Genomic DNA, 22192 nt, shown 5'->3' on the forward strand with positions numbered 1-22192 from the left:
CGGGTAATGCCCGAAAACCTTCCGGTAACCAAATGAAGTCATCCTATATATCAATCTTCATTTCCGGACCATTCCGAAAACCCTCGTGATGTCCATGATCTCATCCGGGACTCCGAACAACATTCCATAACCAACCATATAACTAAAATACGCATAAAACAACGTCGAACCTTAAGTGTGCAAACCCTGCGGGTTCGAGAACTATGTAGACATGACCCGAGTGACTCCTCGGTCAATATCCAATAGCGGGGCCTGGATGCCCATATTGGATCCTACATATTCTACGAAGATCTTATCGTTTGAACCTCAGTGCCAAGGATTCATATAATCCCGTATGTCATTCCCTTTGTCCTTCGCTATGTTACTTGCCCGACATTCGATCGTCAGTATCCGCATACCTATTTCAATCTCGTTTACCGGCAAGTCTCTTTACTCGTTCCGTAATACAAGATCCCGCAACTTACACTAAGTCACATTGCTTGCAAGGCTTGTGTGTGATGTTGTATTACCGAGTGGGCCCCGAGATACCTCTCCGTCACACGGAGTGACAAATCCCAGTCTCGATCCATACTAACTCAACGAACACCTTCGGAGATACCTGTAGAGCATCTTTATAGTCACCCAGTTACGTTGCGATGTTTGATACACACAAAGCATTCCTCCGGTGTCAGTGAGTTATATGATCTCATGGTCATAGGAACAAATACTTGACACGCAGAAAACAGTAGCAACAAAATGACACGATCAACATGCTACGTCTATTAGTTTGGGTGTAGTCCATCACATGATTCTCCTAATGATGTGATCCCATTATCAAGTGACAACACTTGCCTATGGTCAGGAAACCTTGACCATCATTGATCAACGAGCTAGTCAACTAGAGGCTTACTAGGGACAGTGTTTTGTCTATGTATCCACACATGCACTGTGTTTCCAATCAATACAATTATAGCATGGATAATAAACGATTATCATGAACAAAGAAATATAATAATAACTAATTTATTATTGCCTCTAGGGCATATTTCTAACAGTCTCCCACTTGCACTAGAGTCAATAATCTAGTTCACATCACCATGTGATTCCAACGAATCCAACACCCATATAGTTATGGGGTCTGATCACGTCATGCTCGTGAGAGAGGTTTTAGTCAACGGTTCTGAAACTTTCAGATCTGTGTGTTCTTTACAAATCTTTATGTCATCTTATAGATGTTGCTACTATGTGCTATTCGGAAATACTCCAAATATCTACTCTACTATACGAATCTGTTTCACTACTCATTGTTATCCGGATTAGTGTCAAAGCTTGCATCGACGTAACCCTTTACGACGAACTCTTTAACCACCTCCATAATCGAGAAAAATTCCTTAGTCCATCAGTTACTAAGGATAAATTTTGACCGATGTTAGTGATTCAATCATGGATCACTCTCTGTACCTCTCAACAGACTTTGAGTCAAGGCACACATCAGGTGCGGTACCCAGCATGGCATACTTCAGATTCTACGGCCAAAGCATAGAAGACGACCTTCGTATATTCTCTTTATTCTGCCGGGGTCGGGTTTTGAGTCTTACTCAAATTCACACCTCACAACGGAACCAAGAACTCCTTCTTTGCTGATCTATTTTGAACTCCTTCAAAAACTTGTCAAGGCATGCATCTTGTTGAAACTTCTATTAAGCGCTTTCGATCTATCTCCATAGATCTTTGATGCTCAACTTCAAGTAGCGCAATCCAGGTACTCCTTTGAAAACTCCTTTCAAACAACCTTGTATGCTTTACACAAATTCTACATTACTTCTGATCCACAATATGTCAACCACATATACTTATCAGAAATTCTATAGTGCTTCCACTCACTTCTTTGGAAATACAAGTTTCTCATAAACCTTGTACAAACCCAAAATCTTTGATCATCTCATCAAAGTGTATATTCCAACTCCGAGATGCTTGCACCAGTCCATTGAAGGATCGCTGGAGCTTGCATACTTGCTAGTATCTTTAGGATCGACAAAACCTCCTGGTTGTATCACATACAATGTTTGCTCAAGGAAACCGTCAAGGAAACAATGTTTTGACATCCTATGTGCAATATTTCATAAATAATGCAGCAACTACTAACATAATTCTAACAGACTTTCAGCATCGCTACGAGTGAGAAAGTCTCATCATAGTCAACTGTTTGATCTTGTCGGAAACATCTTTGCGACAAGTCGAGCTTTTCTTAATAGTGACTTATCACCATCATTGTCTGTCTTCCTTTTAAAGATCCATCTTTACTCAATAGTCCTATGACCATCAAGTAATTCTTCCAAAGTCTACACTTTGTTTTCATACATGGATCCTCTCTCGGATTTCATGGCTTCCAGCCATTTGTCAGAATCCGGGCCAACCATTGCTTTCTCCATAACTCGTAGGTTCATTGTTGCTCAACAACATGACCTCCAAGACAGGGTTACCTTACCACTGTGTAGTAGTACGCGACCTTGTCAACCTACGAGGCTTGTAGTAACTTGATACGATGCTCGATGATCACCATCATCAGCTTTCACTTCAATTGGTGTAGGCGCCACAGGAACAACTTCATGCGCCCTGCTACACACTGGTTGAAGTGATGGTTCAATAACCTCATCAAGTTCTACCACCCTCCCACTCAATTCTTTCGAGAGAAACCTTTCCTCGAGAAAGGATCCGTTTCTAGAAACAAACACTTTGCTTTCGGATCTGAGATAGGAGATGTACCCAACTGTTTTGGATATCCTATGAAGATGCATTTATCCGCTTTGGATTTGAGCTTATTCGACTGAAACTTTTTCACACAAGTGTCGAAGCCCCAAACTTTCAAGAAACGACAGTTTAGATTTCTCTAAACCTCAGTCTATACTGTGTCATCTCAACGGAAATACGCGGTGCCCTATTTAAAGTGAATGTGGTTGTCTCTAATGCATAACCCATAAACGATAGTGGTAATTCGATAAGAGACATCATAGCATGCACCGTACCAAATAGTGCGTGGCTATGACGTTCAGACACATTATCACACTATGATGTTCCAGGTGGCATGAACTGCGAAACAATTTCCACATTGTCTTAACTGCGTACCAAAACTCGTAACTCAGATATTCATTTCTATGATCATATCGTAGACAGTTTATCCTCTTGTTACGACGAACTTCACTCCTGAAACAGAATTGAACCTTTCAATATTTCAGACTTGTGATTCATTAAGTAAATACTCTTGTATCTTCTCAAATCGTCATTGAAGTAAGAACATAATGATATCCACTGCGTGCCTCAGCACCCATTGGACTGCATACATCAAAATGTATCACTTCCAACAAGTTACTATCTTGTTTCATCTCAATGAAAACAAGGCCTTGCTCATGTGGTATGATTTGCATGTCACTAGTGATTCAAAATCAAGTGAGTATAAAGATCCATCAGCATGGAGCCTCTTCATGCAATTTATACCAACATGACGCAAGCGGCAGTGCCACAAGTAAGTGGTACTATCATCATTACCTCGTATCTTTTGGCACCAATATCATGAACATGTGTAACACTACGATCGAGATTCAATAAACCATTGAAGGTGATTATTCAAGCAAATAGAGTAACCATTATTCTATTTAAATGAATAATCGTATTGCAATAAACACAATCCAATCATGTTCATGCTTAACGCAAGCACCAAATAACAATTATTTAGGTTTAACACCAATCCCGATGGTAGAGGGAGTGTGCGACGTTTGATCATATCAACCTTGGAAACACTTCCAACACGTATCGTCACCTCGCCTTTAGCTAGTCTCCGTTTATGCCGTAGCTTTCATTTCGTGTTACTAATCACTTAGCAACCGAACCGGTATCCAATACCCTCGTGCTACTAGGAGTACTAGTAAAGTACACATCAACATCATGTATATCAAATATACTTCTTTCGACTTTTGCCAGCCTTCTTATCTACCAAGTATCTAGAGTTGCTCCGCCTCAGTGACCGTTCCCCTCATAACAGAAGCACTTAGTCCCGGGCTTGGGTTTAATCTGGGGTCTCTTCATTAGTGTAGCAACTGCTTTGCCGTTTCACGAAGTATCCCTTCTAGCCCTTGCCTTTATCGAAACTTAGTGGTTTTACTAACCATCAACTATTAATGCTCCTTCTTGATTTCTACTTCCGCAGTGTCAAACATCGCGAATCGCTCAAGGATCATTGTATCTATCCTTGATATGTTATAGTTCATCACGAAGCTCTCACAGCTTGGTGGCAGTGACTTTGGAGAACCATCACTATCATATCTGGAAGATCAACTCCCACTTGATTCAAGCGATTGTCGTACTCGGATAATCTGAGCACACGCTCAACGATTGAGATTTTCTCCTTTACATCATGGACAAAGAATCTTGTCGGAGGTATCATACCTCTTAACAAGGGCACAAGCATGAAATCACAATTTCATCTCTTTAGAACATCTCTTATGTTCCGTGACGTTTCAAAACGTCTTCGGCGCCTTGCTTCTAAGCCATTAAGTATTTTGCACTGAACTATCGTGTAGTCATCAGAAACGTGTATGTCGGATGTTCACAACATCCACAGACGACGCTCGAGGTGCAGCACACCGAGTGGTGCATTAAAGACATAATCCTTCTGCGCAGCAACGAGGACAATCCTTGGTTTTACAGACTCAGTCTGCAAAGTTTGCTACTATCAACTTTCAATTAAATTTTCTCTAGGAACATATAAAAACAGTAGAGCTATAGCGCAAGCTACATCGTAATTCGCAAAGACCATTAGACTATGTTCATGACAATTAGTTCAATTAATCATATTACTTAAGAACTCCCACTCAAAAAGTACATCTCTCTAGTCATTTGAGTGGTACATGATCCAAATCCACTATCTCAAGTCCGATCATCACGTGAGTCGAGAATAGTTTCAGTGGTAAGCATCTCTATGCTAATCATATCAACTATACGATTCATGCTCGACCTTTCGGTCTCATGTGTTCCGAGGCCATGTCTGCACATGCTAGGCTCGTCAAGCTTAACCCGAGTGTTCCGCGTGTGCAACTGTTTTGCACCCGTTGTATGTGAACGTTGAGTCTATCACACCCGATCATCACGTGGTGTCTCGAAACGAAGAACTGTCGCAACGGTGCACAATCGGGGAGAACACAATTTCGTCTTGAAATTTTAGTGAGAGATCACCTCATAATGCTACCGTCGTTCTAAGCAAGATAAGGTGCATAAAGGATTAACATCACATGCAATTCATAAGTGACATGATATGGCCATCATCATGTGCTTCTTGATCTCCATCACCAAAGCACCGGCACGATCTTCTTGTCACCGGCGTCACACCATGATCTCCATCATCATGATCTCCATCAATGTGTCGCCATCGGGGTTGTCGTGCTACTCATGCTATTACTACTAAAGCTACGTCCTAGCAATATAGTAAACGCATCTGCAAGCACAAACGTTAGTTTAAAGACAACCCTATGGCTCCTGCCGGTTGCCGTACCATCGACGTGCAAGTCGATATTAACTATTACAACATGATCATCTCATACATCCAATATATCACATGACATCGTTGGCCATATCACATCACAAGCATACCCTGCAAAAACAAGTTAGACATCCTCTAATTGTTGTTGCATGTTTTACGTGGTGACCATGGGTATCTAGTAGGATCGCATCTTACTTACGCAAACACCACAACGGAAATATATGAATTGCTATTTAACCTCATCCAAGGACCTCCTCGGTCAAATCCGATTCAACTAAAGTTGGAGAAACCGACACTCGCCGGTCATCTTTGAGCAACGGAGTTACTCGTAGCGATGAAACCAGTCTCTCGTAAGCGTACGAGTAATGTCGGTCCGAGCCGCTTCGATTCAACAATACCGCGGAATCAAGAAAAGACTAAGGAGGGCAGCAAAACGCACATCACCGCCCACAAAAACTTTTGTGTTCTACTCGAGAAGACATCTACGCATGAACCTAGCTCATGATGCCACTGTTGGGGAACGTCGCATGGGAAACAAAAAATTTCCTACGCGCACGAAGACCTATCATGGTGATGTCCATCTATGAGAGGGGATTTCAGATCTACGTATCCTTGTAGATCGCACAGCAGAAGCGTTAAGAAACGCGGTTGATGTAGTGGAACGTCCTCACGTCCCTCGATCCGCCCCGCGAACCGTCCCACGAACCGTCCCGCGATCCGTCCCACGATCCGCTCCGATCTAGTGCCGAACGGACGGCACCTCCGCGTTCAGCACACGTACAGCTCGACGATGATCTCGCCTTCTTGATCCAGCAAGATAGACAGAGAGGTAGATGAGTTCTCCGGCAGCGTGACGGCACTCCGGAGGTTGGTGGTGATCTAATCTCAATAGGGCTCCGCCCGAGCTCCGCAGAAACGCGATCTAGAGGTAAAATCGTGGAGGTATGTGGTCGGGCTGCCTTGAAAAAGTTGTCTCAAATCAGCCCTAATAGCTCCATATATATAGGAGGAGGGGAGGGGAGGCTTGCCTTGAGGCTCAAGGAGCCCCAAGGTCTGCACCACCAAGGGGAGGAGGAGTCCTCCTCCAATCCTAGTCCAACTAGGATTGGAAGGTGGAGTCCTTCTCTTCTTTCCCACCTTTCCCTTTTTTCCTTTCTCTTCTTTTGGTTTTTCTTTCTCTCTTGCGCAAGACAGCCTTGGGCTAACCCCACCTACTTGGTGCGCCACCCCCAAGGTCCTTGGGCCCTCCCGGGTGGGTGGTTCCCCCTCCCGGTGAAGATCCGGAACCCATTCGTCATTCCCGGTACATTACCGGTAATGCCCGAAAACCTTCCGGTAACCAAATGAAGTCATCCTATATATCAATCTTCGTTTCCAGACCATTTCGGAAACCCTCGTGACGTCCATGATCTCATCCGGGACTCCGAACAACATTCGGTAACCAACCATATAACTCAAATACGCATAAAACAACGTCGAACCTTAAGTGTGCAGACCCTGCGGGTTCGAGAACTATGTAGACATGACCCGAGTGACTCCTCGGTCAATATCCAATAGCGGGGCCTGGATGCCCATATTGGATCCTACATATTCTACGAAGATCTTATCGTTTGAAACTCAATGCCAAGGATTCATATAATCCCGTATGTCATTCCCTTTGTCCTTCGCTATGTTACTTGCCCGAGATTCGATCGTCAGTATCCGCATACCTATTTCAATCTCGTTTACCGGCAAGTCTCTTTACTCGTTCGGTAATACAAGATCCCACAACTTACACTAAGTCACATTGCTTGCAAGGCTTGTGTGTGATGTTGTATTACCGAGTGGGCCTCGAGATACCTCTCCGTCACACGGAGTGAAAAATCCCAGTCTCGATCCATACTAACTCAACGAACACCTTCGGAGATACCTGTAGAGCATCTTTATAGTCACCTAGTTACGTTGCGACGTTTGATACACACAAAGCATTCCTCCGGTGTCAGTGAGTTATATGATCTCATGGTCATAGGAACAAATACTTGACACGCAGAAAACAGTAGCAACAAAATGACACGATCAACATGCTACGTCTATTAGTTTGGGTCTAGTCCATCACATGATTCTCCTAATGATGTGATCCCGTTATCAAGTGACAACACTTGCCTATGGTCAGGAAACCTTGACCATCTTTGATCAACGAGCTAGTCAACTAGAGGCTTACTAGGGACGGTGTTTTGTCTATGTATCCACACATGCACTGTGTTTCCAATCAATACAATTATAGCATGGATAATAAACGATTATCATGAACAAAGAAATATAATAATAACTAATTTATTATTGCCTCTAGGGCATATTTCCAACAGCTACTACCTCCGTCCCGGTGTATAAGTCATTCGCGTACTTGCTACTACCTCCGTCCCGGTGTATAAGTCATTCGCGTAGTTCTAGGTCACCGATTTGATTATATGTCATGAAAAGTATATCATTAGATTTCTACATGGATGTAGTTTCTAAATATATATTTTTTGTCACATATGATACATATTTAAATAGTTAAATTGTTGATCTAAAGCTACGCGAATGACTTATATACCGGGACGGAGGGAGTACCACATCTTTTAATGTATAACATGTGTATTTTGGTTCATACTTGCTACCACATCTTTTAAAGTATAACATGTGTTTGTATGGCAGCCAAACGTGATTGAATAGAATAGGTGCGCCAACACATGTTACGTATAAGGACGCTGAATGTGAATCCAATATCACTAAGTTGTAGGAGTTTCAGTCAATATCACTCTTCTTAGACTGTCTCACGGTGATAGATATGTTCAGAAAGTCAACTCATTTTGTTATTAGCAAGTGTCTAAGTGATATTTTGGTACAACACAATCATGAATCTCATAGGACATACACATTATGCATTATAACTATATTTTAACAATGCTTGTGACAACGCATGGGCATTCAACTGTTAGTTTATAGAGGGAGTAGATCAACCTCAAGGAACGGATAACAAAAATGTCAACCACTGTACAACATGTAATCGGAGGATTATATCACTTTTGGAGCCGTAGACAACGATCGGTCATCCAGTAAACGTAGCTGCCAAAAACAAGGAAACAAAAAACTCACGGGCCTCACATGTATTGGCTTTTTTTTTAATATTACATTTTTTTATTCTTTTTAAAAAATAATGCTTAAATTTAAAAAATTCAAAAATATACCCGCCTCGGTTTAGGCGTGGTCGACAGGAACTAATCGGCTAGCCAAGACCAATTAGTCTCAGTCGGCCTTGGCTAGGCCGACAGGCCTATCAACCTCATGTGGGTGGATGACAGGGACTAATCGGCCTTGGCTAGGCCAATTAGTCCCTGTCGGCCTAGCAAGACCAATAAGTACCTGACAGGACTAATAGGTCTTGGCTAAGCCAATAGATGCATGGGATTTTTTTTCAACCTTAGTTATTTTTCCGGCTTCATTTCCCGCCCATAATATAAATGATTTGAATATATAGTTTTTTGTAAGGATATTTAAATATATAGTTATATGTGTCTCCTTTATGCACACACTTTTGCTTATATTCTATAGTTGTTGCACGTTGCAAGGAGCTAGCCGACAGTGGCACAACCCGATGTCGACAGTTTCCTTGTCCACCAAGCTTCTTTGAAGGTAAAATAAATCACAATTGATTATTCGATCAATTATAGAGTAGATCTCAATAATACTCATGTGCATGTGTACGTGTGCATAAATACGAATTTTCCCTTTCATCGTACAGCCTAGAGCCAAAGATCTGCTCGCATCCTCGTTCATGATTATCTGCAAGGAAGACAGTTAGAGATTAATATACTCCTATTTTCCCTTTGTACCTCTCCCTATAACTATCGCTCACCGTTTTCTCGGGTGGCCAAGTCGTTTCTCTCGCTAAAGCCTCATGTGCACATCACTTCCCCTGTCATTCATGTGGCCTTGAGCGTTGTGACGCCGGTTGTATCTCCGTTGTTCACACTCGTTGGGCTACCACGTTGCTCTAACCCGTGTACGCACTGCCCTGTCATGGCATGTTGCACCGGTTCCAGGGGCGTGCCATGGCAAGAAACATGTCGATCATGAACCGCGTACGTCAATTCGTTCCGTCAAGCGCTAGCAGCACTGCACGGCTGCATGTCGGGGACGTCGCGGCTTCCTCTTTCGCCAGCTACCGCCCCTGCAGCGCCGCCTCCTGCAACCTTTGGTTTGCCATCGACAAGCCCGACGTGACTGTGTCTCGGCTAGCATGACGGCGATGACAATATCACGATGGAGATTGTAAATCCACGCGGGGGTGCGTATAAGTAGAGTGAAGTTTCATGGACGCTTATTTGATTGAAATCCAAACACCGGGACACCGGACTCCAATCTTGATCAGAAAGGAAACAAAGTCCTGGTGTGTGTGTGGTTTTGTTGGGTTCTTTCCTTTTGCCGCACGTGGGATCAAGATTACAGATTTGTTCTCAAAAAGGAAAGGGGTTGTCTGTCAAATAGTACTCCCTCTGTTTCAGTTTATAAGTCCGACACGTGTATCTAGGTCGTCAATTTGACCAACTTAATGAGAAACATATATTACAAAAAATATAGCATTAAAAACTTTAGATGTTCTATTTTTTAATGATATAATTTTTATGTCAAATAATATATTTTATATAAATTAAATTGATGACCTAGGTACACGTGCATAGCTTATAAACTGTGACGAAGGAAGTATGATGACCAAGCATATAGGAAGAAAGGGATGTGGAGTTTGGTTCCAAACTCACGAAGATGTGCATGCAGGCGGCAACGGAGGAGGGAACGAAATGGTGAGAAAGATTGGGTGAATATGGGCGGGAAATTGAGCCGGGAAAATAGCTAAAGTTGAAAAAAAAATCCCCATGCATCCATTGGCTTAGCCAAGACCAATTAGTCCTGTCAGGGACTTATTGGTCTTGGCTAGGCCGACAGAAACTAATTAGCCTAGCCAAAGCCGATTAGTCCCTGTCATGCACCCACATGTAGGTTGATAGGCCTGTCGGCCTAGCCAAGGCCGACTGGGACTAATTAGTCTTGGCTAGGCCGATTAGTCCCTGTCGGCCACACCTAAGCCGAGGCAGGTATATTTTTGAAACATTTCAAATTTGAGCATTATTTTTCAAAATGAATAAAAAATGCAATATTAAAAAAAAATTAGCCATGTATTGTGGGTCTGTTTCGCACTCCAGTTTGATCAGCTATATCTATTGTTACCTATATATGTTTACATTCGTCAAGCGTACAAAAAAAATCATCATCACCACTTTTTTACATCTCATATATACCGTACATGTACAATCATGAGACACTGGCAACAAGACCAAGCACATGGCTGTTTCCCAGCTTGCAAAGTTCCACGGGAGCTTATCTGGCCACACATGCAATGCATCAGATGATCATTTTTCCTCCTTTACCCACATCAATGGACCGACGAGCCATACTATATGCTTCTGCTTTCATTGACGAGTGCGTGCAAATCCCAGCTTAACTCCACTTCTTGCATCAGCAAGTAGCAACATTTCTTTTCTGCGCCAACTTCTTTGCATTGCTCAAACCTTCTCAGTAGTAAATCGTATCGGCGGCAAGAAACCAACTTCTCCAGCTATCTGTCCGAGGCGATGGCTTCTTCGATCCTCCTGATGACAACGCTGAGGCCGTGTCCGCTTTCGAGCGCTTTGACAGCAGCTCTATGCGCTTTCTTGTGCCACTTGAGGAGGTTGTAAGACTGCATCACCGACCAGCGAGCTCTATTTGCCATCTGATGGTAAGCAACGAAAAATACTCATGGGCTGGTTTGCTTTATTAAGACGAAGGTAAGAAGAGACACATCAGAGGAAGAATATGGACCTGTGCGACAGAAAGGGGAGGATCGAGCAGAACACACAAACTCCTGAATAAGTTCTCGTCGTTTTCTCCTCCTTCTGCCTCCCCATATACAAGTGCTTCTGCGGCGATTCCAGCAAACAGAATCATGCAGTATCTGCAATTACGATCTCGCTTCAGCACAAAAGAGACGCTGTCCAACAACTCCAAGTGTTGAAACTGAAACGTATAAATGCCTGGTAACTTACCTGTCAAATGCTGTACTAGACAGATGGCCCTCACCAAGTTCTTTCTCCATCTTTGCGTCCCAGAACTGTGTCCCTGCCTGCAGAGGTACGAGATTACACATCCTTGACATCTCTATGAAAAGCATACCTCAGATCATTCAGGATTCTTTTTTGATTGTGCCACAATATGCACAAAGCAAGACAAGGAAGTCTAGTCCTATATTCTTACTCTTACTAGCATTGGCACAGCCACCTCCTGGTGACCCTGGGCAGCTGGCCCGGCTCAGCTGGCGAGCCTCCCTTGAGAAACAGCACTTTGTTTGATGTTGGAGATGACTAACGTTTTGGGCAAAAGTTCACTACCATAGCCATGCACATGCACATGAAATTATTCATGATGTAGCACACAGCGAGCAGTCTGGTTCTATATTTAAGCTAGATTATGAGAAGGCCTGACCGCCTGATAGAGAAAATAGAGAACTTTTGAATTCTGTGTGTCGGGCTCTGGGACCGGGGGTACCCAGCCCCGCCGGCCTGCAGTCCAGGGCCCACTGCGCTTTGCGGGCCTCAGAGCGCCCCTACCAAGGCCCGTGGAAATGGCACTCGCGAGGACCCTTCCTCGTGAGGGGCCGCTCGCGGGGCCCTCTCCCGAGAAAGTTCCTCGTGAGGCTCGCGAGGGGGAAGCACCTCCCGGCGCCCTTCCTCCTGAGGGGCGGATCTGCCAAGGGCGGCTTGCCAGGGCCGCACGGTCCGGTCTCCTCATGTGGGTGACGTGGGCCACTCTGCGCGGCGGCGCCAGGACCGGTGCCAGCGGGCACAGACAGGGAAGGTTTTCCCCTTTGGTGCTAAGGGGACCAAGGCCAGCTGCAGGTTCCGAGGCGACCCGCCAAAGGTTTCCTAATCGGTGCAAGAGGACCAAGGCTGGGGCTCGGCAGGATGGAGGTCATCCCCGAGCCCACCAGCGCGTCATGAAGAGGAGCTTTTGCAGGCGAAGTCCACCTTTGCCAGGGCGAGCTGCAGTCTTGTCCCCTTTCAAAGTGGCGACCCGATGCTTGCGCTATCCCTTGATAATCATCGCCCCTGTCAGGCGGGCCTCCGCGAGGTAGGCGATTCTGTCCAGGACAGGTCCCGCCCTCGGGTCGGTGAGCTTCGCGTGCCTCCACCTGGGGTCTGCTCGGGCGGGCTTAAGGGGATCGCGAAGGACGAGCTCTCCCGGCGCACGTCCATGAAGACCCAACGGCTCCGGTAGCCTTCGACCTTCTTCCCAGCCTTCAAGTGGGTCCCCGCACCCCCGACATCGACAAAGAAAGACGCACGTGGAGCGCTGGCCCGGGGCGGTGGACCGCAGACTGAAGAAGTGACGAAAGAGCGCCACCGAGGGCCTCACGCCCACGAAAGTCTCACAGTAGAAAGCAAAGACGGCCAAGAGGAGAACGGAGTTGGGATGGAGGTGTAGAGCCCGGATCTGGTAATGGGAGAGGATGACGTAGAAGAAATCGGAGAACGGCGGGACCAGCCTGGCGTAAACACTGTGGAGGAAGAAGGGGTAGGCAGACCTCACCAAGCTGCTCGGCGCCGCTGAGCCCGGCTAGATGACGGTCACTCCCCACTCGTGCGTGTCTCCGGCCACGAATGGGAGCACCGGACCCAGATCCTCGCCTTTGAGAAACGGGAAGGCAAGAGAGCCGGTCCGGTGGGGCGACGCTCGCAGGAGGCGTCGCGGCCTTCCCCTTCTTGCCGCAGGCGCCATTTGCCGTCCGAAGCCGCGAAGGGGGCGAGGAGGCGACTTGCTCGAAGATTGGATCTGGCGCGCCCTAGCACGGAAGGAGAAGTTGCACGAAGAAGAGAATGGCGTGGAAGAGAGTAATGACATCGCGACCCCACGCGCATGCTTTATGCCAGCCAGGACGAATACCGATGCACTGCAGCAAGGTGGGGTGCCCCGCGTCCCGACGCGTGTCGCACGTTGGGCCGGGCCCATAGGCGATGAGAGCCCACGCAGTCTCGCCCCAGTCTGTTGAGCCGTAAACGCCGCGGGCTCGAGGGCTACAATCGGGGCTATGGGACCAGAGGTACCCAGGCCCGCAGGCCTGCAGTCCAGGGGCCACCGCGCTTTGCAAGCCTCAGAGCGCCCCTATCAAGGCCCGTGGAAATGGCACTCGTGAGGACCCTTCCTCGTGAGGGGCCGCTCGCGGGGCCCTCTCCCGAGAAAGTTCCTCGTGAGGCTCGCGAGGGGGAAGCACCTCCCGGCGCCCTTCCTCCTGACGGGCGGATCTACCAAGGGTGGCTTGCCAGGGACGCGCGGTTCGGTCTCCTCATGTGGGTGACGTGGGTCGCTCTGCGCGGCGCCAGGACCGGTGCCAGCGGGCACAGACGGGAAGGTTTTCCCCTTTGGTGCTAAGGGGACGAAGGCCAGATACGGGTTCCCGAGGCGACCCGCCAAAGGTTTCCTAATCAGTGTAAGAGGACCAAGGCTGGGGCTAGGCAAGATGGAGGTCATCCCTCCGCCCACCAGCGCGTCATGAAGAGGAGCTTTTACAGGCGAAGACCACCTTTTCCAGGGCGAGCTGCAGTCTTGTGCCCTTCCAAAATGGCGACCGATGCTTGCGCTATCCCTTGATAATCATCACCCCTGTCAGGCGGGCCTCCGCGAGGTAGGCGATTCTGTCCAGGACGGGTCCCACCCTCGGGTCGGTGAGCTTCGCGTGCCTCCACCTGGGGTCTGCTCGGGCGGGCTTCAGGGGATCGCGAAGGACGAGCTCTCCCGGCGCGCGTCCATGAAGACCCAACGGCTCCGGTAGCATTCGACCTTCTTCCCAACCTTCCAAGTGGGTCCCCGCACCCCCGACATCGACAAAGGAGACGCACGTGGAGCGCTGGCCCGGGGCGGTGGACCGCAGACTGAAGAAGTGACGAAAGAGCGCCACCGAGGGCCTCACGCCCACGAAAGTCTCACAGTAGAAAGCAAAGACGGCCAAGAGAAGAACGGAGTTGGGCTGGAGGTGCAGAGCCCGAATCTGGTAATGGGAGAGGATGACCTAGAAGAAATCGGAGAACGGTGGGACCAGCCTGGCGTAAACACTGTGGAGGAAGAAGGGGTAGGCAGACCTCACCAAGCTGCTCGGCGCCGCTGAGCCCGGCTAGATGACGGTCAATCCCCACTCGTGCGTGTCTCCGGCCACGAATGGGAGCACCGGACCCAGATCCTCGCCTTTGAGAAACGGGAAGGCAAGAGAGCCGGCCCGGTGGGGGCGACGCTCGCAGGAGGCGTCGCGGCCTTCCCCTTCTTGCCGCAGGCGCCATTTGCCGTCTGAAGCCGCGAAGGGGGCGAGGAGGCGACTTGCTCGAAGATTGGATCTGGCGCGCCCTAGCACGGAAGGAGAAGTTGCACGAAGAAGAGAATGGCGTGGAAGAGAGTAATGACATCGCGACCCCACGTGCATGCTTTATGCCAGCCAGGACGAATACCGATGCACTGCAGCAAGGTGGGGTGCCCCGCGTCCCGACGCGTGTCGCACGCTGGGCCGGGCCCATAGGCGATGAGAGCCCACGCCGTCTCGCCCCAGTCTGTTGAGCCGTAAACGCCGCAGGCTCGAGGGCTACAGTCGGGGCTATGGGACCGGGGGTACCCAGGCCCGCCGGCCTGCAGTCCAGGGCCCACTGCGCTTTGCAAGCCTCAGAGCGCCCCTATCAAGGCCCGTGGAAATGGCACTCGTGAGGACCCTTCCTCGTGAGGGGCCGCTCGCGGGGCCATCTCCCGAGAAAGTTCCTCGTGAGGCTCGCGAGGGGGAAGTACTTCCTGGCGCCCTTCCTCCTGAGAGGCGGATCTGCCAAGGGTGGCTTGCCAGGGCCGCGCGGTCCGGTCTCCTCATGTGGGTGACGTGGGCCGCTCTGCGCGGCACCAGGACCGGTGCCAGCGGGCACAGAGGGTAAGGTTTTCCCCTTTGGTGTTAAGGGGACGAAGGCCAGATGCGGGTTGCCGAGGCGACCCGCCAAAGGTTTCCTAATCGGTGCAAGAGGACCAAGGTTGGGGCTAGGCAAGATGGAGGTCATCCCTGAGCCCAACAACGCGTCATGAAGAGGAGCTTTTACAGGCGAAGACCACCTTTGCCAGGGCGAGCTGCAGTCTTCTCCCCTTTCAAAAATGCGACCGGACGCTTGCGCTATCCCTTGATAATCATCGCCCCTGTCAGGCGGGCCTCCGCGAGGTAGGTGATTCTGTCCAGGACGGGTCCCGCCCTCGAGTCGGTGAGCTTCGCGTGGCTTCACCTGGGGGTCTGCTCGGGCGGGCTTACGGGGATCGCCAAGGACGAGCTCTCCCGGCACGCGTCCATGAAGACCCAACGGCTCCGGTAGCCTTCGACCTTCTTCCCAGCCTTCAAGTGGGTCCCCGCGCCCCCGACATCGACAAATGAGACGCACGCGGAGCGCTGGCCCGGGGCGGTGGACCGCAGACGGAAGAAGTGATGAAAGAGCGCCACCGAGGGCCTCAAGCCCACAAAAGTCTCACAGTAGAAAGCAAAGACGGCCAAGAGGAGAACGGAGTTGGGCTGGAGGTGCAGAGCCCGGACCTGGTAATGGGAGAGGATGACGTAGAAGAAATCAGAGAACGGCGGGACCAGCCTGGCGTAAACATTGTGGAGGAAGAAGGGGTAGGCAGACCTCACCAAGCTGCGCGGCGCCGCTGAGCCCGGCCAGACGACGGTCACTCCCCACTCATGCGTGTCTCCGGCCATGAATGGGAGCACAGGACCCAGATCCTCGCCTTTGAGACACGGGAAGGCAAGAGAGCCGGCCCGGTGGGGGCGATGCTCGCAGGAGGTGTCGCGGCCTTCCCCTTCTTGCCGGCAGGCGCCATTTGTCGTCCGAAGCCGCGAAGGGGGCGAGGAGGCGACTTGCTCGAAGATTAGATCGGGCGCGCCCTAGCACGGAAGGAAAAGTTGCAGGAAGAAGAGAATGGCGTGGAAGAGAGTAATGACATCGCCACCCCACGTGCCTGCTTTATGCCAGCCAGGACAAATACCGATGCACTACGGCAAGGTGGGGCGCCCCGCGTCCCGACGCACGTTGGGCCGGGCCCATAGGCGATGAGAGCCCACGCCGTCTCGTCCCAATCTACTGAGCCGTAAACGCCGCGGGCTCGGGGGCTACTGTTGGGGCTCTGGGACCGGGGGTACCCAGGCCCGCCGGCCTGCAGTCCAGGGCCCACTGCGCTTTGCGGGCCTCAGAGCGCCCCTATCAAGGCCCGTGGAAATGGCACTCACGAGGACCCTTCCTCATGAGGGGCCGCTCGCGGGGCCCTCTCCCGAGAAAGTTCCTCGTGAGGCTCGCGAGGGGGAAGCACCTCCCGGCGCCCTTCCTCCTGAGGGACGGATCTGCCAAGGGCAGCTTGCCAGGGCCGCGCGGTCCGGTCTCCTCATGTGGGTGACGTGGGCCGCTCTACGTGGCGCCAGGACCGGTGCCAGCGGGCACAGACGGGAAGGTTTTCCCCTTTGGTGTTAAGGGGAACAAGGCCAGCTGCGGGTTCCCGAGGCGACGCGCCAAAGGTTTCCTAATCGATGCAAGAGGACCAAGGCTAGGGGCTCGGCAGGACGGAGGTCATCCCTGAGCCCACCAGCACGTCATGAAGAGGAGCTTTTGCAGGCGAAGACCACCTTTGTCAGGGCGAGCTGCAGTCTTGTTCCCTTTCAAAATGGCCGTTGTGGCTGCCCTTCCCACCGAGTGTGTTTTCGGGGGAAGAGGACCCAGCCTCCGTAGAGAGGGATCCGGAGCTCAGTGTGTTGCACTAGGGCAAAAACCCACCTTTGTACCCTTCTTCCACCTCGAGCAGTCTATCCAAGCAGGAGTAGGGTTTTACACCACAAGGTGGCCCGAACCTGGGTAAACTGCCGCGCGTCCTAGCTCGGCGCCTTAGCTCGCGCCACTGTAGAGCCGTCGTGAGGTTGAACAGGGTTGGAGAGCGAGCGCACCCCAGTGTTCGAACCTGGGTAAGCAAGATTATGAGAAGGCCTGACCGCCTGATAGAGAAAATAGAGAACTTCTGAATTCTATGATGCACCAGAGAGGCTTTGGTGCTAATGAATTTGATACAACCCTTGCTCTATAAAGGATCTATTGGCGTTAGAATTAATGACATCAGTAGCAACTTCTCTGAAGCTGGTAAACCCTATTTGTCCTTTACTTTTTAACCTAGTACCTGAGTGTTCACTAGAATGATGATGAAATCTGCTAGGCTGGTTTAATTTCTTGTTTGTAGAAAAAAAACATTGAATTCTGTAATGAACCTTAAGTGGAGCTTCTCTTGTTTTGAACAAATATCTGTCTCAAGTGTGAACTTGTGCCTATCAACACTGATGTTGATGAAGCAGAAACTTATGCCCAAATATTATGTTGAGATTAGGGGAATTTCCTATGAAGTATCTTGGAGTTCCCTTGCACTATAACAAACTTAGAAAGGAGGACTTGCAACCTGTCATTGATAGTGGGAAATTAGTTTTTATTTAATCCTACTAAGCAAGTATTCCTATTTACATGATGAGTGTAATTAAATTCCCTAAATGGCCTATAGCTCTCATAAATTCTCAGATGGCATACTGCTTCTGGATGATTATGAAGGACATCATAAATATCATCCAGCCCATTGGTCTCTGTTGACACAGGAAAAAAAATTAGTGGTTTGGGGATACAGATATGGACTTGCGTCTTCTAGACTCTAGACTCTTGGGTTAAAAGATACTACCATTTAAATGACAACAAACTCTAGAAACAGATAATTGATTTGTAAGTATAGAACTCAGGACCCAAACTTATTTGCATGTCCTACCAATATATCTCCCTTTTGAAAGGGTGTCTTGAGGGCTGCTAAAGCTGGTATGATGGGATATCAGTGGAAGGTTGGAAATGTCAAAAAGGTCAAGTTCTGGGAAGACCATTGGTTTGGCACCTCAAGTTTTGCTATTCAATTTTAGGAGTTGTATGGGCATAATATTTCCCTGTTATATGGGATTGGGTGCAATTAAATATACTTTTAGAAGATGTGTAGATCAGAACCTGCTCAACTAACAATTTGATTTGCTTCATAGTGCTAATTCCCTTCAGATTAATGAGGATGATGATGCTATTATCTGGAAGTTTGAATCAAAAGGGATGTACTCTTTAGTTATTCCTACACTATCATCAACCATAGGGGGTTATGCCTGTACATGTTCCTGCTGTTTGGAAGCTAGCTGTCCCACCAAAATTCCACATTTTCCTGTGGTTACTGGCTAATAACAGGCTCCTAACTAGAGACAATTTGAATAAAAGACAGAATGTGCCTGATCTATCATGTGTACTTTGTTCTGAAGCTGAGGCATGCATGCTTGGAAAGTGATCTCTCATTTGACTGAGCTTCCAGGCAGTGCTAACTTACTTTGAGGCTGTAGCCTGTTTGTGGATAAGTAATACAACCATAAAGTAGAAATGGCGTTATGGGAGTTGTGGAAGCTTTTTAATGATATTTGCTTTAATCAAGCACATTTGTCTGGAATGCAGGTGATTTGGCGAAAAATTGCTGCATTTTTTTCAGTGGCAGCTCCTGTGCTCGGAGGATGCAAGAGAGCAGGTAGACAAAGTGGTTCCATCCTGAGTCTCTGAAGATGGAGTTCCCATGGCCATGTCATGCTGATTCTGAAGCCTGGGAAGGTACTACGGCCAGTCTTGTGCATCGGCTGGAGACCACCTCGCTGAAATTAGTGGAGAATGGGATGATGCTTCACGTCGTCCCCAACGTCTGACTGTGATATGGGGTTCTGGTTGTGTGAATGTCTTTCCTTATCTCCTTGTAACACAGTTATAGATGCAGGAGACATTCTCTGAACTTTTTATTTCTTTTTGTTTTGCTGGGGTAACGCTTCTGTCATTCCCCCGCAGACTGATTATATAAAACCTGAAACAATTTGGTTTCGTGATCAATGGGACTGGGGCGGGGACCTATTCTTTTAGAACTACCATAGCCACGGTTAGGCTTTGCCCAAGTTCCAAAGACCCGCTAGCTCAGCCACTTATTACAAGACATTTTTGAAGTCTTGGCAGAGGGAGTACATAGCAACTCGGTGAGGTGTATAGGCCTTGTAGAACAGCAAAGACTTCTAAAACTGCACCTAAATCCTACTTGAAAACAAAATGCTTGTGCATTCTTTCTTATTGTATGCAGGAACATGTGCAGATTGATCTCAGTTACACCACTTGCAGGTGATTGCAGTAGAAAACTTCTTACTTGTAAGTAAGTAAACTTGACTCAAAATTTTGAGAAGGCAAGATGATGTATTGAAACGACAGAAATTACACTACTTCATCAGATAATAGACATAAAAGACAACTAGCACAACATACATATAATAAAAAACAAAAAAATGCTAAAGGTGCTACCTGGCCTTGAATGCCCATTCGTAGTGCCACAAAGGGGTCCAGGATGACTCCTCGTATGGGGCAGCCCATTAGATAAGCTAGACACAGGTTCATGAAAGTAAGATATTTTAGGGTAAAAACTAGTGTCAGAAGTAAGATGCTATACAAATAACAGACTGCAAAACTAACAAATAAAAGCTACCATCCCAAAGTTGCATTGATACAGGAACTTGAGATCATAAAAGAGTGTTAGACTTTGAAGGAAAGAAATACCAGTAAGAAGATGGCCGGCTTCATGTACAAGGACTCTGCGCTTGTATGGAGGCCAGAAACATGAGATTTGTGCAGCACAAGTACCACCAAGAAAAAGCGCATCTGCTGTTGCTAACGCCAATATCGCAGCCAAGTTAGGCCGTACATCTACTCCTTGGGTTAGTAGAAAAGATGCACCACCAAAAAATGTAGCCAGAACATAACGAGAATTTCCTGAGAGACCCCACTTCTTTGGTGCAAGCTTTGCAGCTGAGAAAAGTAACGCACGAAGAAGATAAGGGCTACAGAAGAAAGAAAAGTCCTTCTAAATCGGTGTGTTATCCTATATCACATACCCATTGGTAAGACAAGGACTACTGCGGTACGAGTTTAAAAACAGTGCAGATCCACTGCGATGTTTGAATAAGGAACAAGACATATGAAAGAAAGGGAATATTGCCTCAATTCTCACCTTCCAGGCCTGTCATCTCCTTTAAAATCGTCGGCGTAACTTCTCTTGATCCCTCCAGAACTGCAGCAAAAAGGTTATAAATACCTCTTGACCTAACAAAGGAAAAATATCACTGCACTGCTGTAAATACAGTGTAAGCCAAATGCAAATTTTCAGGTCATTCCTTGATTGAACCAGTACAGTGAAACACTTTCGGATCAGTTCACAGCTTCACTTTCTACAGATAGCTAGCTACCCTATACAAGCTAGAATGCTGGGATTTACCATGAACACTGCAGACTTCAAGTGTTCATGGTAAAATCCAGCATTCTAGCGTGTTCATGGTAACAGCTAACATACTGAATTCAACACCAAGTACAGATTTGAAGGCAATTTGGCGACTGGGATAATAATTTTGCATAGCATGACCGTCAAGCCCATTCAATTATCACGCAAAAAAGGGACAATTAAGAATTAACGAGAGATCGCCAATTCACCTATGTTCTTGCACTTGCCGAAGTTGGTGAGGACCCCGCGGTCGGAGAGGAACTGATACGCCCGGCCGACGAGCCGCATGTCGTCTGCATCGATGCAGGTATCCAGCACCTCCCAGTCCCGCCCCGGAGACATGGGGGGAGCCAGCTGCGTAGCCGCATTCGCTTCCGGATACGACGCGGGCTCCACCGACTGCAGGAAGCGGAGCGCGCGGGAGAGGTCCTTGCTCTCGACGGCGTCCTCGAACTCGCGCCACTCACTGAGGGAGCCGGCGCGGAGGCGGGTCCCGGGGCGCGGCGGGCGGGACGGGGAGGGGAGGAAGCGCTTGGAGGAAGGGGAGGCTGGCTGGGAGGCGGAGAGGGCCGCGGTGGAGGTGAGCGGCGAGGAGCAAGAGGTGGTCGCCATTGGTGCGGTCGCGGAGGTGGGCTGCTCTGCTTCCTGTTACTGTCTCACCGTCGTGGCGTCGCCCGCTGCCGGTCGTCAGGCGGGCCTGTCCGGTATGACCGATTTTTTTTTTGAAGGGTTGACCGAATGTTTTTGTGAGCGGCCCACCATAAGCCCGCGAGCAAACCTAGCCAAGTGGACCGGCCAGGCCGGCCCTTAAAACATGCCTGGCACCGGGCGGCCCACACTGATATGCCCAAGTATTCTTGCAGCTAGATTGAAAAAAGACTGATGATGTAGTTGAGACGGGCATTTGAAACGACGTGAATGTTGTCTAAAGATGGTGAATTGACATTTAAAATAATTATAATTTAGATTTGAATAATGCGGAATAAAATTAATATTAAATTTATCTAGCACAAAACCTAAATGCACTAGGATCAACTATGTACACCAACAACCTAGGATAAATAAGATAAACCACAATGTGATAGGAATATATAAATTGAAGTACGATGGCTATCACTTTATAAGGGTTCGGGTGAAAGATAACCGAGGCATGCAGAGATGATGATGTATCCCGAATTTCACATCCTTGCGGATGCTAATCTTTGTTGGCGCAGTGCG

General features: G+C 48.3%; 1 protein-coding gene across 1 annotated transcript; it reads right to left on the minus strand.

Moving 5' to 3' along the window:
• Window positions 1–10660: 10660 nt before the first annotated feature.
• On the minus strand, window positions 10661–21681 carry LOC123403387. The gene is made up of 7 exons (XM_045097325.1): window positions 21184–21681; window positions 20708–20767; window positions 20257–20505; window positions 20005–20081; window positions 11617–11693; window positions 11393–11525; window positions 10661–11303 (listed from the first exon to the last, which is right to left on the minus strand). Exons 1-7 carry the CDS (start codon window positions 21584–21586, stop codon window positions 11148–11150), a joined length of 1155 nt encoding a protein of 384 aa, XP_044953260.1. The 5' UTR covers window positions 21587–21681; the 3' UTR covers window positions 10661–11147.
• Window positions 21682–22192: the final 511 nt, after the last annotated feature.

This window comes from Hordeum vulgare, chromosome 6H (genome assembly GCF_904849725.1).
Source record: "Hordeum vulgare subsp. vulgare chromosome 6H, MorexV3_pseudomolecules_assembly, whole genome shotgun sequence".
Classification (NCBI taxonomy): domain Eukaryota; kingdom Viridiplantae; phylum Streptophyta; class Magnoliopsida; order Poales; family Poaceae; genus Hordeum; species Hordeum vulgare.